Source organism: Sceloporus occidentalis, unplaced genomic scaffold, assembly GCF_023333645.1.
Source record: "Sceloporus occidentalis isolate IW3139 unplaced genomic scaffold, rSceOcc1.0.p SCAF_5, whole genome shotgun sequence".
Taxonomy (NCBI): Eukaryota; Metazoa; Chordata; class Lepidosauria; order Squamata; family Phrynosomatidae; genus Sceloporus; species Sceloporus occidentalis.
In genome coordinates this window covers 62,109,725-62,126,689 of record NW_028316985.1, presented here as the reverse complement: position 1 = coordinate 62,126,689, position 16,965 = coordinate 62,109,725, and the positions used below count along the sequence as shown (strand labels likewise).

At 38.8% G+C, this 16,965-nt stretch overlaps 1 protein-coding gene across 5 annotated transcripts in view; it reads right to left on the bottom strand.

Annotated features, from left to right (window-relative positions):
- Window positions 1-8,308: 8,308 nt before the first annotated feature.
- Window positions 8,309-16,965, bottom strand: part of NELL2 (neural EGFL like 2) — a 144,099-nt gene continuing 135,442 nt past the window's right edge. For 3 of the 5 annotated variants that reach the window (XM_089524257.1, XM_089524260.1, XM_089524258.1), the window contains 4 exons: window positions 16,723-16,916; window positions 15,563-15,739; window positions 14,225-14,449; window positions 8,309-9,047 (listed from right to left, as the gene is read on the bottom strand). In XM_089524257.1, the coding sequence (XP_089380383.1) occupies window positions 8,997-9,047; window positions 14,225-14,449; window positions 15,563-15,739; window positions 16,723-16,916 (647 nt within the window). In that variant the 3' untranslated portion in view covers window positions 8,309-8,996. The remainder of the gene's footprint in view (window positions 9,048-14,224; window positions 14,450-15,562; window positions 15,740-16,722; window positions 16,917-16,965) is intronic. The other 2 variants (XM_089524256.1, XM_089524259.1) reach the window with 1 other exon arrangement.

Here is a 16,965-nt window from a genome sequence, read left to right as displayed (position 1 = left end):
ACAATTTGATTTGTGGCTGATACTTCAGGAATTATTCTGGGAGGTTGTACAGCTGATCCTTCAAAGGAATGGAATAAATATTATTTTCCAGCTTCCTGTAACTAGTCAGAATGTGCTAAAATTCTCAATTACTTTACACATGAATGCCCATCATTTGATAACTGAACAACAAGGGTGATTTCTACATGGGAAAGAGCAATCAGAGGTTTCACATTTCCATTTGAGGAACCACCTCCCAGGGAAAGAAGGGGACCTTTGGATCTATCAGTACTTCTAAATGAATTAGTGTTGACTGATATTATTTATTTATTTATTTATTTCCCACCTTTCTCCCACCACAGGATTCAAAGTGTCTGACAACTATGTAAGAGTCAGTACAGAGCTGTTCAGAGCTGTTCCATTCTGAGAGTTGTCAGATGGAATTCAGGCCAGTGTACCTTAGTGGAATTCATAGTTCTATTAAAGGGGAAGAAGATTAATAGTATAAGCAAAGAAGCCACTCTGAGAGCCTTTGTGGCTGAAGAGCGGGATATAAACACTCTAAATAAATAAATAAATATAACAGTTTAGGCTTGAAAGCGTTAAGTGAGGGAACTGAATGGGAAATAACTTGTAAGTATTAAAGTACTGTAACTCCTGTAACCATACAATCCGTGAAACAATTTTGAAAAGATACAATCTTAACACATGCTCATAAATAAAGTTAATGTTAATTTGTTTCAGGAAGAATATTGGCTTGGTCACAGTGAGACAAAGAGAAAGGCCTCCGTTGCATATCTTAAAGTTCAGAGAGGCTTAAATAAGATGTTTAAGGCATGGTACAGACCGCACAAATGCACCATGCTGGTGCCGATTTTAGGGTTAGGGACCCTGCTGCAACCGCACGGTCCCTAACCCTAACATGGCGCAGTGGCGTAACAATGGCGGTGCCCCTGTGTACCCAGGTGCCACCATTGTTACATAAGCATCATATGGCGTCTGCATGTTGCCATGCGGTGCTTATGCAACGAGTGTTCCAGTGGCACACTCATTACGTTTGCCCTGTGGCGCAAAAAGAACCCATTTTTTCTGGGTTTTTTTTCCTCCGGAGGGAAGACGTGCGGTTTGGCAGTTGCGGCTTCCCTCCAAAGGAAATTAGGCTGCCAATTGGCTGCCATTTTTGGGTGGTCTGTCCTGTGCCTAAGCTTGCATCTATCATATACTGTATATACTCATGTAAAAGTCTAGATTGACCCAAAAAACCTGAATCGACTTATCCATTGGTCAATGTAAGTATCTTAATCTTAACCTATTTAAAAGAAGGAATCATCCTCTGGTGGAAAGCAAGAGTATAATCTGTCTTGGAAGCACTGACCCCCTCTACTCTCTCATCCATCCAGCCTTAAGAGTAAGCACAAATAGTTATATCTGGTGAAATTTTGTAGGCTCTTTGACATAGTTTTGCTTTGCTTCATGTTTTAGATCCTTTGCTATATGCCCCTAAGTTTTACCCTCGACTTATCCATGGGTCATAGCAAGGTCCATAATTTTGGCCCTAAAACTTGCCCTCGACTTATACATGAAGTTGACTTATAGTCGAGTATATACAGTACGTACAATGGATGCAAGCTACAGGAAAAGAGATTCCACCTCAACATTAGGGGGAACATCCTGACAGTAAGAGCTGTTTGACAGTGAGGCCAACTCCTTCAGAGAGTAGTGGAGTCTCCTTCTTTGGAGATCTTTAACCAGAAGCTAGATGGCCATCTGTGGGGGGTGCCTTGATTTTGTGTTCCTGCATGGCAGATGTTGGACTGGATGGCCCTGCCAACTCTATAATTCTATGATTCTATATTAGATGGTCATTCTTCAATAATGTATCAGTTGAGACATTTATTTCATATATAAACCAGCCCAGTGTTATGAATATTTTCCGTTTTTATATTACACCAATAACAATGAAGTGTAGCAGTTTCTTGATTTTTATTTTCTTACAGTCAGTCTACTCATTGGCAGAGGACTGAATCCAAGGTCCAGTGACGCAGATGGGTTTATTTTGGCATTGGCCTCCGGTTTAAGGAATGACTCAGAACATCTTTATAAGTGAAAGGACTCATGGATTTTTTATAACATTCATGATTACATGCAGCACTCCCTCTGATGCACGAGAAGACATCAAAAGAGAATTATAGTTTAAAGCAAAATGTAAATGGTGAAGAGATATTACCGAGGGATAACTGTTTCAGAACATGGTATAATTGTATATGGCCACTCTTAATGGACAGAGTATAATATGATGGATTATTCTGATATGTAAGAATTAAAATTTTATACTGCTAAAATTAATCATTAAAATGGTCTGAGAGAATATGGTGAGTGCTGTCTGCAGCTTTAAGGAATTTTTATAGTTGCATTATGTAGAACGAGAAAAATTCTTGTACTAGGAAAATGTACTAATTAACAGTAACTTTCCATTGAGCTTCTGGTATGCTGCCATTTAAAAATAATCAGAGAGCACTGTAAGCAGAACTTTAAGGGTGCAGCCAAGACAACTGAGGGCTGTTGGATGCCACAGACTGTTGTTTATATGGGTGGAGAGTAAGACCTGCTGCCAAAGATTTCCTTTGTGGCAACAGTGGAAAGCATCAACACTGTCATTGCCCTGTGTTAGTGTACCACTGCACAGGACACATTAGGGGCACTGGGGGGGCATGTCAGTGGAGACAGGTTGGTAAAATCTTAAGCTCCCTTATAGGAGTTAGGGTGGTTGCTAGGTCAGGACTGTCCCCATCCCTGAGATTCAACATCTCAGCATAGCGTAAATAGCCATGTGCAGAACTATGCTGCACTGAGTCTTACATCACCCCTCTAACTTTTCGTAAAGCTCCAAAGTTACCTTGCATGGCCATTCCATGCTTCACAGCAAGCAGGCAGTATCAGTGAAGCCAGATGCACAATGAGACCTTTAGGGGTCCTTAGGGAATTTTAGCACCTTTGTGATCACTGTGCATCTGGTTGGGGTATTGTGCAAGACACTCTTCCAATCCTGCCTGCTCATCTCAAAGTAATATTAATATTTACGATTACATTTTCTTCCATAATATATAGCAAAAAATATTTTAGATTTTTTAAACAGTGTGCCATGTGATGCAGCTTTAGGGTTTAACAGTAAGGCATGAGAGCGGCTTTGGGCACTATTCAGAGAGGAAGGGAATACCTGCCTCCACAATACCTCCCCCCAAACACATCTGCACATGTAAGGGACACTAATGCATATGGATGTCCCTACCTAAATTCTGGGCCATATTTTCATCAATATACATTCATATATCTTTCAAGGCAGTGTTATCACCCTGAGATTCCTTCCCCTTGCCCAAGAACTGGACAAAAGGCACCAAGTCCTAAGATCAGAAAATGCCAGAAAGGGCTGTTTTTATGGCAACTCCTCTCATGGCTGTGGTGAACATTTGTTGATGATAGAGTTCAGTACTTCAGTGGCTTCCATACAACTCAAGGGAAACTGGGGGAGAGCAGTCATAACACCAAGAGTTGATTTTTCACCGCCAAGGCAGTTTATCTACCAGGTGCCCCCCTGCCTCCATTCCTTGGATACACTTACCTCTGGATGCCCTTAACCAATGATGAGGGCCAAATTCAGTTTCAGGTAAGTTCTTGGCAAGTGTATTGCAAGTGTAACAGAGGGTGGAGCTGAAAGCAAGAATGGAACAAAAAGTACACCAGCATATTTCAGATTCAATATCTGACTCCCAATTAGTAAGCCTGGTCACACAGGCATCTCAATCTTTCAGAATTTGGGGGAGGGGGATTAGGGGGACACTTACCAAAGCTGGGAAATGGGCAAATGATGAGAAAGAAGGGGTGTAGGAAAAGAGGGGGTGATCTTATCCCAGACCTAAACTATGTCAACGCCGGAGTGGATGAACTCAGATTCTTTCCATTGACTGCTGTGGAGGAGGAAATTAGGACAAGAAGGAACAGGAGCAGCAACAGCCCTATATTTTCTGTTCTGACCACAGGAAGCCACAGACATTTTGGATTCAGTGATAGGTTTTCCATAGAATCTCCCCTTTTGCCTTATTAGGATTGCTTTGTTGTGTCATTAGATCCACACCTCTCAATCCTGTGGATAATTAGATTTGTTTAAGACCATTGATTTCAATAGGCTTTTGCATGCCCTAGCTTAGTTTCAGCCAGATGTCTTTCCTAATGATGTCAACAGGTTCCCATTTTATTCTTAGCGTGACACTAGTAGTGGCAGGAATCAAGATGAGAATCCCTCTTCAAGCATGGCTTGGGAAGAGACAATGTGGAAGGCCATTTCTGATAAAGTTTAAGTCACAAAAGAGCCAGGTCTTTGGAAAGGAATTCTAGTTTCATTTTCACTGATTACTAGAGGAAATGAATTTCTTTTGTGCTTCAACAGTGGAACACACTAGAGAGTGGTGGAGTCTCCTTCTTTGGAGGTCTCTAAAGAGAGGCTGGGTGGCCATCTGTTGGGGTGCTTTGATTGTGAGTTCCTGCATGGCAGAGGGTTGGACTGGATGCTCCTTGTGATTTCTTCCAACTCTATGATTGTGATTTTATGAATGAGTAGTGTGAGGACTCAAAATAGCATGAGATGTGGCCACTCTGCCTGGATCCCTACACAAGGAGAGCAGGGTGTTGAAGAAAAAAGCCACATGTCATTCAGACTTCCCAGCTCTCTCTAAGCCAGTCTGCTACCTTCAGGTCAAGTGAAGGCTACTATCCCATTGCCAGGGATGAAAAAAGATTAAGCTTGCAATCCAATGGGCTTCAGTACATGCACTGGTAAAGGCTTGCATCTTATGTTTCATCTCAGGCATTCAAATACGTTTGGTGGACTCTGTATGCCTTCAAGTGTTGTTGTTTTTTTACTTATAGAGACCCTAAGGTGAACCTATCACATGATTTTCTGGGGCTGAGAATGTGTGACTCAACCCAGGTCACCCAGTGGGCCTTCATGGTCAAACAGGGAATGAAACCCTGATCTCCAGAGTCAAAGTCCAATGCTCAAACCACAACACCACACTGGCTCTTTATCCACTTATACTGTAAAAAAAAAATTAACACACTTTATTCTTTATTTGTTGTATTTATTATTGTTCATTGCATTAATGTAATTTTTTTTTAAAAAAACCACCCTTCTTATTAAGGAAATGTATTGATGTATTAAGCTGAATAGAAAATTGCACCTGCCAGTTTTCATAAAAATCAAAGTTCTGAGTACTTTATGACCTTCCACAATCATCTCTTTCATAGTTCAGCTTTGGCCAAAATGAAGAAGCAAACAAGAGCAAATATGGAAGGTTTTCTTAGCACTTTGAACAACTGAATTGAAATGTTTGATATATTGTATATACTCATATATATATATAGGATGATCCATTTGTGTCACTTTACAAGTCAACCTTTTTGCATTTAATTCTGTTAATTCTGCTGAGTTTTTGTTTACTATAAATTTATACCAATATACTACAAACACTGCTTATGTTTACCACTGTGTTTTACACAGACAGCAAGCTTCAGTGTATTTTTTTCCTGGCCCCAGATTTTCCTGTAGGCTTGTTTATTTAGAGCCCAAGCTCTCCAGAAGGTATCAAAATGTCTACAGGGTTTTTTGTGTGTTTGTTTGTTTGAAATTCAGTGCTGAAAGCAGAACCTTAGTTTTGAAAGTTTTACTGGAGAATTTAATAAAACAACCTTTACTCAAACCATGTATGTACTAGTGACACCTTTGGTTAAAGAAAACAAATATTTAATTTCATCCCTTGGGCACATACATGGCATGGTATCCTCTCTCAGATGGAGTGCAATTGTGATTTTAGGGGAGGGGGACTGAGTCCCAGTGGGTGGAAAATGAGCCACAGAGTCTTGGGGTGAAGGGATGAAATGCACTGGCCATTATAGACAAGCTTCTGAAGAATTAAGAGTCTTGCGTATTGACAGACTGGATAATATTTCTTCGTTCCATTCACATTTGTGATTTATATTCTCTGCTTGGGGCCCAGGGATCCTTGTAAGGTGTGGATTTATTGACTCAAGATTTTGCTCTTCTACTTCTTCAGCAAAATCTAAATCCTATTTTGGAGATCCCAGTTGGTTCCACTGGGATCTATAATTTTCAAAAGCTTTTCCAACCTGCAGCCAGCATGTCAGCTCTTCTTTTACCTCACATTACTAACTTAACACTTCCAGCAATGAAATTCACAATAATAATCCCTGCACAGTATTGCCTTCTGTCAAATTAGACCCTCGCATAGTCACACACAACTGCTGTTGTTGACAAGTGTCATTGCACTGCACATCTGAGGGCAAAACATGTTCCCCTGACATTTATTATTAGGTAGGAGCATGCTGCATTAAAAGAGTGTCCCTGCTTCTTTTTTTTTCAAGGAGCCAGCATTCCTGCTTGAAGATCTCTCATTGCAGCTTGACAGAATCGGGGAATAAAATAGCAAATCCCTTGAGTATCTATTATTTATAAGCAAGATACTTCAAGAAATGTATGTGTATGCAGGGGGAAGGGAGAGAGCATCCTTCTGAAAAGCTTCATAGTTTTTCATGTTACATTAAACTATTACCTTCCAGATAGTTAGCATTATTTCTTCTGAACATGTTAGATCTCTCTCATTAGTCTAATTACCTGTCAGTCTGAATTTCAGATTCCATTACCAGCCCAATGGGTCTGAGTGGAAGAAGGTGGGGAATAACTCATTACATGGTAGTAGGATGAAGCATCCACTCTTCTCAGACCACAGGCTCCCTTGAATCCCATGCCAGGAAGCAGGCAGGATATAAACCACATAAACAAATGAACAACCAAATAAAACCATATGTATGCACACACTGATCCTCAGATAATTACCCAGACACTGGCTTCATGGAACCCTTTATCAAAACATGTCTATCCAACAAAAGCTCTACTGAAATTGGCTTCTTGGTGGCTGCTCCAATATGGTGGAATTCCCTTCTACAGGAAGCTCAATTGACTCCCTCCTCTATTCTTTTTCCACTGGCAGCCAAATGCCTATCTGTTTATCCAGGCCTTTGAAAGTTAACTGTCCATTGCAGAACTCTCTATTAATTAGAATATGCAGTATTTTTAATCATGTTATTATGTTCCAACCACTTTTAAAAACCCTTTTAAAATGTATTTTGTTTTTACTTACATTGTAAGTGCATTGTGGCCTTTATTGAGAGAAAAGTGGGGTACAAATTAAATAACCAAATAACTGAATCTTTTAAGACAACCTTTCACTTTCTGGAGCTTACAGTGAATTTCTAAGCCTACAGTGAAAAGAGTAGGGAAGACTAAAATAAATGAATATGAATTCTAAAATGGTTCAAGTGTCTTCTTTTTTTTGTCATTACTTTTTTTCTGCCTGTCTTGTAAAGGTTCCAGTGCAAGCTCTCCTCCATTTCTTAAGGCAGCTTAGAAGGTGCCTTTGAAGGTTTCAGCAAAGGTGATCAGAAGCAGAAGCTGTATGTGAAGTTTGCGGACCTTGGAGCTAGACTGTTGGCCTCGATTCAGAACAAATGCATTCAAAAGGGCAAGTGATTTTTTCCCATTTAGCTTGAAAAAAGGGATGAGTTCTGTGTACATTTATCTCTCTTTGTGTGTATATGTGGGTGTATGCATCTGTTCAGAACTACTGAAGTGCATCAGAGGAAACCCTGAGAGCAGAAGAGCTATTTTAGTGGAGCTGCCATATGTAAAACCTATCAGTAAGCAAGGGTGCATTCTGATTATATTCAAAGCTCTGGTGAAATTGGCTGAGTTCAGTGCAACAGCAATACTTTCAAAGTGTGTCCAATGAATATGCTAACAAAGCTGGAACAGGAGAGAGATTTCTCTGCTGTGTCAACTCTGGTGTGGGATACTCTCCCCTTGAAGGCCTAATTTGCACTGGCATAGACATTATTTTGGTATCAAGTTAAAGTGGCTCTTCCATGAAACCATTAAGGGCACAATAATGTCAGTTTGATTGGGCTGATCTGCTTCTGAATTAGTGTGCAATGGTTTTTATTTTATGAATAAGTTTAAAGCATCTAATGTTGTTTTACTTTCTGTACCTTACTCTAAGACCTTCATATATAGGTTGGGGTATAAATAAAGCTGCTTGTCTACCTCAGACCTTTCCTATTCAACACATGGAAAGGAGGGGAACCATGAAGCTACAGAGGGCTGTCCTGGTGAATGCTGTCCTGCTGTTCCCATGAGGTAGAAAGTAAAAATTGGTCTCTGTAACCTGCAACACTGAGAGATACTCAAAAACAGAAGGTAAGAGAAATATTTATTTAAATTTTGCACAAGGACGAGCTTATACTGAACAAATTCAATCAAGAAATAAGTGCAGCTGAACAAGGAAATATAGATTGATTTCTCCCATCAGAAAACATTAATTAGTCATGCCTGTGCATTATTTTATTTTATTTTTTTTAAAACAATAACTGGAATCAAAATTTCAGAGCTGTACATATGTTGCAACAACATTCTGTGTTTCCAAAAGGTATCTTCTTTTTATTCCAATTTCTGGCAAGTTCGGCGATAACCACCAGTCAAACAAATTGATGTATATGCAAAGACTGGTTTTAAAAAGAAAATCTGTGTCCATGGATGAGGTGTATATTCAAAACTCTAGAAGTCTTTCCCCTGCTTGAAGATTTTGACATCTTTATGCACATGTCATTTTCCCCTTTCTAGTCCAATATCTTACATAATGATGTCAAACACAAAATGAACCAGAAGATGCACCTCACACCCAAACATTGCTTTATACATCTTGTTCCTAGTCTTACATATTTCACTCAGACTGTGGAAACTGACAGCTCATTCCATTCAAAGCACTTTTGCATTTTAACTGGACAAAACTGATCTTGCTCCAGTTTTGGCTTTGTACAATTTTTGGTCTACAAGTCTTTTGCAAAGGAAAATCCTATAATCAGAAGCTGCCTGTAATACGTCGTCATTAGCCTCACAGTTCCTGAAGGCACTGTGGATCCACTGAACAACAGACATGCCCATTCTGGAGAAAAACAGAGACAGAGACAAGAGAAAGCAATTTACATTATGTCATGGAGTTTTGTTTAAAATATGCATACACATTTATACATTTATAAGCCTGGAAAAATACTAAAATTCAAATCAAATGAATGAACTGGTAAATACTGTCTAATAATCCTGTATCAAACTCTGACTTTCCAGTTGAAATTAATCTAGCAATTTTATTTCACTGCCTTCTGAATATCAGCATAAAACAGAAACCTTTGAGCACCATCAGATATTTAATAACCTATGATGTAACCATAGAGGTGGCTGGGTGAGTGGATAGAATATCCACTCCAAGTCACACATGTTTATGTTATCCATGCACACAGATGTATTCACAGAGCCTAATTGAATGGCAATAGGCTGAGAGCACTGACTGCCACATACGTGTTCACTATTTATCAGTGAATACCTACAACAAAATGTTAGTTTCAAAGAGTGAAAGAATGACAGTAAACACCAATTACATAGTCAGAATCATTGGCTGAAACTGATGAATAACTGACAATAATTCCCCGGCCTTTACCTGTAAGTAAAATATTTCACTCTGTAAACACCTAGAATGTGTAGTTGCTGACTACACAGATGCCTTTGCTAGTGTTGGCACACTGTGACCATGATGGGGAACCTATTAGAGTTGCCAATTCTGGCCTTCAAAGAGTATACAATATTATGGGCTATAACTGGAGACCTAGGGGTGATCTCCTGTGAAGTCATTGGAGGTAAGCTTTGGTGATGTTCCAAAGAGCCCATGGTGATGTCATTAAACATGATACATTAAGCATCAAACACAGTTGCATAGGGTATGCTATTCAAATAAAAACACCAAGTCTAAGTAAGGATAACACACACATACATACACACTTTTCAAGATAGCACGCTATGAGATTCCTCCTCATCACCCTGAAAACACAAAAAGAGGGGCAAGTTCTGGAAATCCTGACACCTATGCACTCAGCAGCTACACACTTGATCATCCTAAAGCAGCAGTCTTCAGTTTTAAAAAAAACTTCTAGAAATTGCTTCAAAATCCATCTCTGTTACTAATAGTTGTTTGAATGATATGTTAAATTATTTCCAGCTTATACAATACCCTCTCTTCCTGGCCACCTAGAGGAAATTCTTATTTGCCATGGGGGAACCATGCAAAAATTATTTCATAGGTCTTCTTCAGGCAGTATTTCCAGTAAACTGAGTGTATGACTTAATCAAAGTGGAGAGATAATTTTGACAAGATTCTGTAACACTGTGTAGCAAAAACATAAGACTAATAGCCAGGCCTAGAAGCTAATTAAACTGGAATAGTAAAGTGTTAAATTAGCTTACATTCACATTATTTAATTTAATAGGGCTGTAAATTTGGCTATGCATTCCAGCAAACAAGACTAAATAAGCTTTTAAACACAAGGCTTGGTTAAAATGGTTTTGTAAATGCAGTTTTTATTTTTACAACCTCTCTTGATTATACAGTATAGGTTTCAAAGTATAGTTTCAAGGCATGGAATACAGCTACATTGTGAAGCTAAGCAGATATGGGTCTGGTCAGTGCTTGGTCAAGAGACTACTTTGGAAATCCATGCAGGCTTCCCTGAATTTCCCTAATTGGGGAAAAAGCAAGGATAAAAATGTGCCAGATAAATGAAGTAGCATGCATAGATGCAACTGAGTTTGGATCCATGCACTTCAATTTATGTCATGTTTCTTTTTCAGATTAACTCTTTCTATGAATAAAAAAAATGTACATGGTTGAAAAACTATTCAAGAAAGCATAATAAAAAGTGTAATAAAAAGTGTTAAATAAACATTCATGTCTAAAATGCTTTTTAGCTGACTAAATGGTGAAAGACTGGATCAACTGCCATATGGGGTTAAAACATTTGGGGTTGCTTAGCTTAGAAGAAAGGTGAGTAAAAGGAAACAAAATACATGTATTAAGTGTGGAAAGAGTAGATATGAGAAACTTTTCTCCCTTTCCTATGAGATTCAGTCATCTTCTGAAGCTAATCATAGTCAGGACAGATAAAAGGAAATATTATTCCACACAGCTCTCAGTTAAAAGCATAGAATTCATTGTCATATGAGTTCCCACTTGGACGACTCCAAGGAGACTGAATAAGTCCATAGTGGATAGGGCCAACAGTATTTCCTAGAGTGGATTTTTTTTTCTTTCCAGTATCAGAGATAGCATGCCTCTGCATATTAGTTGCTGGGAAACATAGATAGAGGGTGCCATTTCCCTCATGGGCCAGAGTGGTGTAGGTGACATATATTGTTGTAACCTATTGTTATATCAGTGTACCCACTTTGTGGGTTGTTATGGAAGAAGGTATTCTGTACCTCTTTGCACAGTGCTCCTTGCCTTGGTACGCAATAGCAGCTTTGTGTGTTGCCAGGGTGTGTGTGTTCCTGGCCACAGCTCTATCTCATGTCCACTTCTCAGATACAGAAGTATAACTAGTCACATTCCAATTTTTCTTGTACACCATGAAATACGGAGAAGCCTTGTGCTGTGGATGGCTTCCATTCCAGCCTTTTCAGGTGTGCAAGGGCAACAGAATATGCTACAGTGCACCCCTGCAACTGATCAGTGGCTAAAAAAAACAAAGCAACAACCAAGCTACCATGGCTTCTGTTTTGCAGCCAGAGAGGAAGCGGAGAGAAAAGATTCTCTCTCTGTCCCTCAATAGTGTATTGAGGCTATGCTATATCCTGATGGTGTACTTGTCATAAGAGAATGTTAGTTTATTTAGGCCTTTGATCTGATCCTATATGGCTTTTGTTGTTGTTGTTGTTGTTGTTGTTGTTCCTATTGTACTTAGACACTAATGCTAACCTCATATATTGGTTTTCAGTAGAAGTCAGAGAGGAACTACATATTGCTCACCATATACAACTGCAGTGAAATTAACCATGACAGGTCAAATTCTTTACAAAAATCCTTTACACTTTAAACATACTTAGTGATGTTATATGACATGATCAAGTGCTACATTTCTTACTAACTGCACACTGTGACCTGCTACTGGCAAGGATGGAGAAAAACAAAACATGTAAAAATATTGAGTGCTTGAATGTTACGGAGATGGGAAAAGAACATGGCAAGAAGTTGCTGGTTCTGATGACAATGTTGTAACAGTATATAGTTTTGCCTTTATAACCAAGTTTATACAGTATTTTATTTAGTCAATTTGTTGCTTTATTTTCTTGGCTTCATTTATGACAGGGTCCTAGAAAACCATGGCTGCAATCTTAGTGTTCACTTCTCCACTTGCAATTTCAAATGGTTTTGTGGTTAAAGCAGCTTTAGCTGAAGCCTGGCTTTCCTGAATCCTTAAAGGATTTTGTGTAAACCTATTTTTCTGTAGCTTCACTAGAGAGGCTTATCCTGCAGCTTTGACCTTCCATGTGATGCACTCTAAGACTCTCTGGGGTATTAATATTCTGTTTTATGGTGCTATGTTTGATGAAGTATATTGGGGTATTAGTCTAATTTGGATGAACTTTCTGGATTGTTTTAAAACACAGAAGCTAAAATGTTTAACATAATTTGTTACGAAATATGACTGTGATTTAAAGAAATACAGCACATATCCCATTTGATGGAAGAAAGTAGTATATTTTTCTGATTTAGAGTATTTAAACATGCAAATCAACTACTATTTATTTCTTTATAATCTAGCCCAGCCATTCCTTACAGATGCACTTAGATAAAGAAATATGAAAGTGAAGCAATGTAAATGCAGTCATAATGCTATCTGCGGGGAGTACGCCACCCAGACCACCAACTTATTCCCAAGGCTCAGTTCCATCTCCTGGGAAGGGTGTAGGTATGCATGTTAATGTATGAATGGCATGTGTGCTTGTGTTTGTTTAAATGGCATAAACAGCATGTACAGTATGTGTGTTTGTGTGGTGGCGCAGTGGTTAAATGCCTGTACTGCAGCCACTCACTCAAAACCACAAGGTTGCAAGTTCAAGACCAGCAAAAGGGCTCAAGCTTGACTCAGGCTTGCAACCTTCCGAGGAGGGAGCTAAAATGAGTACCCAGATTGTTGGGGGCAAATTAGCTTACAGTTGTAAACCGCTTAGACACTGCTTAGGCGGTATGAAGCGGTATATAAATGAAGCTTGTTTGTTTGTTTGTTTATATAGTTAGGTTCAGGTTACCTACAGGATCAGCTCCTCCTGTTGAATTGTACAGGTTCACTGGGGGACATTTAATCCAGTGAGCCAGGATTAGGCTGGCAACTCTCACCTAGAGGACCTTGGGATTATTGTTGATCATAAATTGGAAAAGGGTATTTTAGCTAACAATAATATTATTTTCCTTTTAATACTTCAAGATTTTCCAACCTTTTACAGATTGATCTATGACTAAACCTATCTCCTATGAATGAAGAATAACCAATTGAACTGTCATCAAATCCAGAAGTCATCAGTTTATAAAATTTATGTGATATGCTTACTCAGAAGCATACTAAATGGGGGTCACTTTATTCCAGTCCCTCTTTCACTTATGTATTTTTCAAGCTTGCTGGGGACATGCAAGCTCTTCACCACCCATCATTCTTCTTAAAATGAAGATAAATGTTTTTTCATGACCCTGAGGAATACAAATGACTCAGATTATCATGAGACTGATTCTTTCACTTTAAAACAAGAAGCGGTACTTGTATTTCCATTTCTCCTACTCCAGAAGATTAAAAGTGTTTGATCATCACAGACCTTTAAGACTGTTTTTGGTAGCTAGCTTCGCTTCACAGAAATGAGAGTTTTTTTCAGGGGGAGTAAGGTACAGCGTTGGGATCTTGGAAAATAATTTGATAGCAAAGAAGATGATAAAAGCAGTTCAGCCATCACAGCTGAGCCAATATAGTTCTATATAAAAGAAGATAACCTTTGCTTTAAAAAAGTCAAGGTCACACAGTGAATGGTCTAGAATGCTATTCTGCAGAAGTCCATTCAAACTGTAAACCATATTCCTGAATGCTCCTTTTCCCTGGCAGAAATGAGTGATGTTAACAGCACTCAGTGTTTTATACTGTAAGTGTAGAAACAACCACCCCAACAACTGGATTAATATTTATTGTATACTACAAAACCATTTAGAAAAGAGCTACTGTTACAGTACTACTGATCTTTCTTCTTCTTTACCTTGCATTGACAGAGGGTGCATTCTGTGCCATGCTTAATCCAAGAAGATCCAGTGAAGCGAACCACATTAGTTTCATCCAGACATGTCTTGGTGATATCATTCCTAATGGTGTCTGCTTGACAAGGGTCTGTGACACAGTGAGGGCAACACTCATTCTCAGGGAGTACACTGAATTCACACTCGGTTTCTGGGCAAGGCAAGGGCCAACAGTCAACTTCACCCTGCTGTCAAAAGCAAACAGAAAAACAAGCATAAATGCTATAGTATTTGTTGTTCTTTATTAATGTGTTGTTCTTGTTGTTAGTACACCTCTAAACTATCATCATCATGCTCTTTTCTCCTTTAATATTAAAGGATTGTTATAATGGGGAAATTTAACCTATGTGCTTAAACAGTCACATAGGGAGTACACTCAGCTGTTCCACACTATTGCTTGGATGCATCTTTCTAGAATTGACTCCAATGAGGTTCCTGACTCTATTTTTATGGAGCGAAACATAAATGCAAATCTGGACCTTTACCCAAAACAACACATTTTATCATTTTCAAAATGATTATTATCACAGCTGGAAACTGCAATCTACAAGTGTCTAAAAGAGAGGTGGGAACCATGCAGCCCCCCCCCCCGACAGAGATGGATTACAATTCCCAGTATTTCTCATCATTAGCTATGAAGGCTAGGGCTGCTAAGATCTGCACTGCAACTATATCTGGAGAGCTGTGTGATTCCCACCCCTAATCTAAAATGAAATACACCCGAAACATCTGTCTGTTTCACACTTTGTGGCTCCAGACCTGTGCGCAATCACTTGGAAGTGGGGCTACTCTGAGAAAATTAGCAGAAAACAGTAATGTGAATATGTCTCCAAAGGTTAAACAGAAACAGTGACCACTACAGAGTAAAGGCCCCAACTTAAATAAAATTCAGGCTTGTTTTGATCCTATATATTATCCATAGAATTAAGCATGGGAACTGTTCTCATGTAGCTCACTTGCTCTCAATTGCTCCAGGATGTGGGGAAATTTTCTTTGTGCAGTGTAACAGGAGTTTTATTATATGAATATTTACAACATACTCCTTTTCTATATATGTGAAAATTTACAGGTCTCAGTAAATATTTCAGCCATGATTAAAAACATGGTTTCTTTTCTCTTGCTACTTAAAACATATAAACAAATAAGAAATAGCAAGACATTCTAATAGTCAATGTATGTTAATGCCAGGTCTGAAAATTGTAGTCTGATATTTAGAGCAATAAAAAATTTCAACTGCTAAAAAAATTACAATAATTGCAAATTATTTTGGTTTAATTGCTTATTGGGGTAGGAAGACTTACCAAACAACGACACTGTTGACAATTTTGAACCCAAGTGTCTCCACTGTTGTATAAGATCTCCCCGTTTTGATGTAAACACTGACTACTCAGCCTTGGATCACATTCAGGACAGCAGAATAAGTCAACAGTGGGATTCTCACAGTCACAGACCATGCGCCGACACATTACATATCCACTCTATCATTGCAAAACAGAGTACATGCAGTTAAAAAAAAAACTAGTTAAAACTTAAGGAAGAAATTTGCATGTTGTGTGTATACTCTGACTAATTTACAGCATAACAGTTTAAATATTGGCCAAGATTGAGTAAGCTTACTGGAGATAACATTTTTATTTCAATGATTTGGAAGGTTGCAATTTCTAACATGGCCAGAGAAAGGGAACTGGACTAGACAGATCATTTGAGCATCTCAGTAAGCCTGCTGGTGATACTGCTAATTTCAAGAATTTAAATTTTATTCAGTGAGCAATGAAACACGATAACAGGTCTCTCAGTGGAACTGCAACTCCCTTCCAATAAAGGCTGTAACAGCTTCTTCTGTGGTGTCCTTCCACAGGTAGGTGAAACATTTTTTGTTTCAAGAGATCTTTTCATAGGAAAGACTTCTAATGATGTACTGTACTGCTTTTATAAAGGTAAAAGATAAAGGTAGTCCCTTGACATGAATGTGTAGTTATAACCAACTGTAGAGGATGATTCTCATCTCTGTAACTGAGCTGAAGAGCCAGTGTTGTCCAAGGATTGCTCTGGTGAACATGTGGCCAGCATGACAGCACTGAACGCTGTTATACTTCCACTGAAGTGGTACCTATTTATCTACTCACATTTGCATGCTTTCGAACTGCTGTCTGAGCTGCTTTTATATCTTAGTCTTTTTTAAAGAATATGTTTTTGCATTGCTCTTAATTCTACTGATAGTTCAATTCTATTTCATCTTCTTGTAGGTCTTTACTGGTGCGAGCTTTTATTTATGTCTGTTTTATCTGTATGTTCAATTCCAGGGCTGGGTTAGGACAAAATAGAAATAAATAAATAATATCTAATTCATGTTTCTAGCATACTGACTTTTACTCTATAAATTATTTTCCATTTCCCACTCTGTCCTTTTGTGTTCTTGTCTCTTCCTGCCCCTCATGGCACTAAGAATCATAAGGCTTACCTGACAGGAACAGACAGAGCATCTGTCATTCTCCAGAACCCAAATCTGTCCATTGTGTTTGATCTTGCCTTCATGGACACAGTCTCCTGTGCAGTTCTTCCCATGAGGACATCGGCAGTCATAGCCACCATCCAAGTTAAAACAAATAGTGTCATTGGCACAACTGTGCCTCCCAGTTGCACATTCATCAATGTCTGTAGGAAGAGGTCATGAATTGTAGATTTCAGCCAATAGCAACAACAG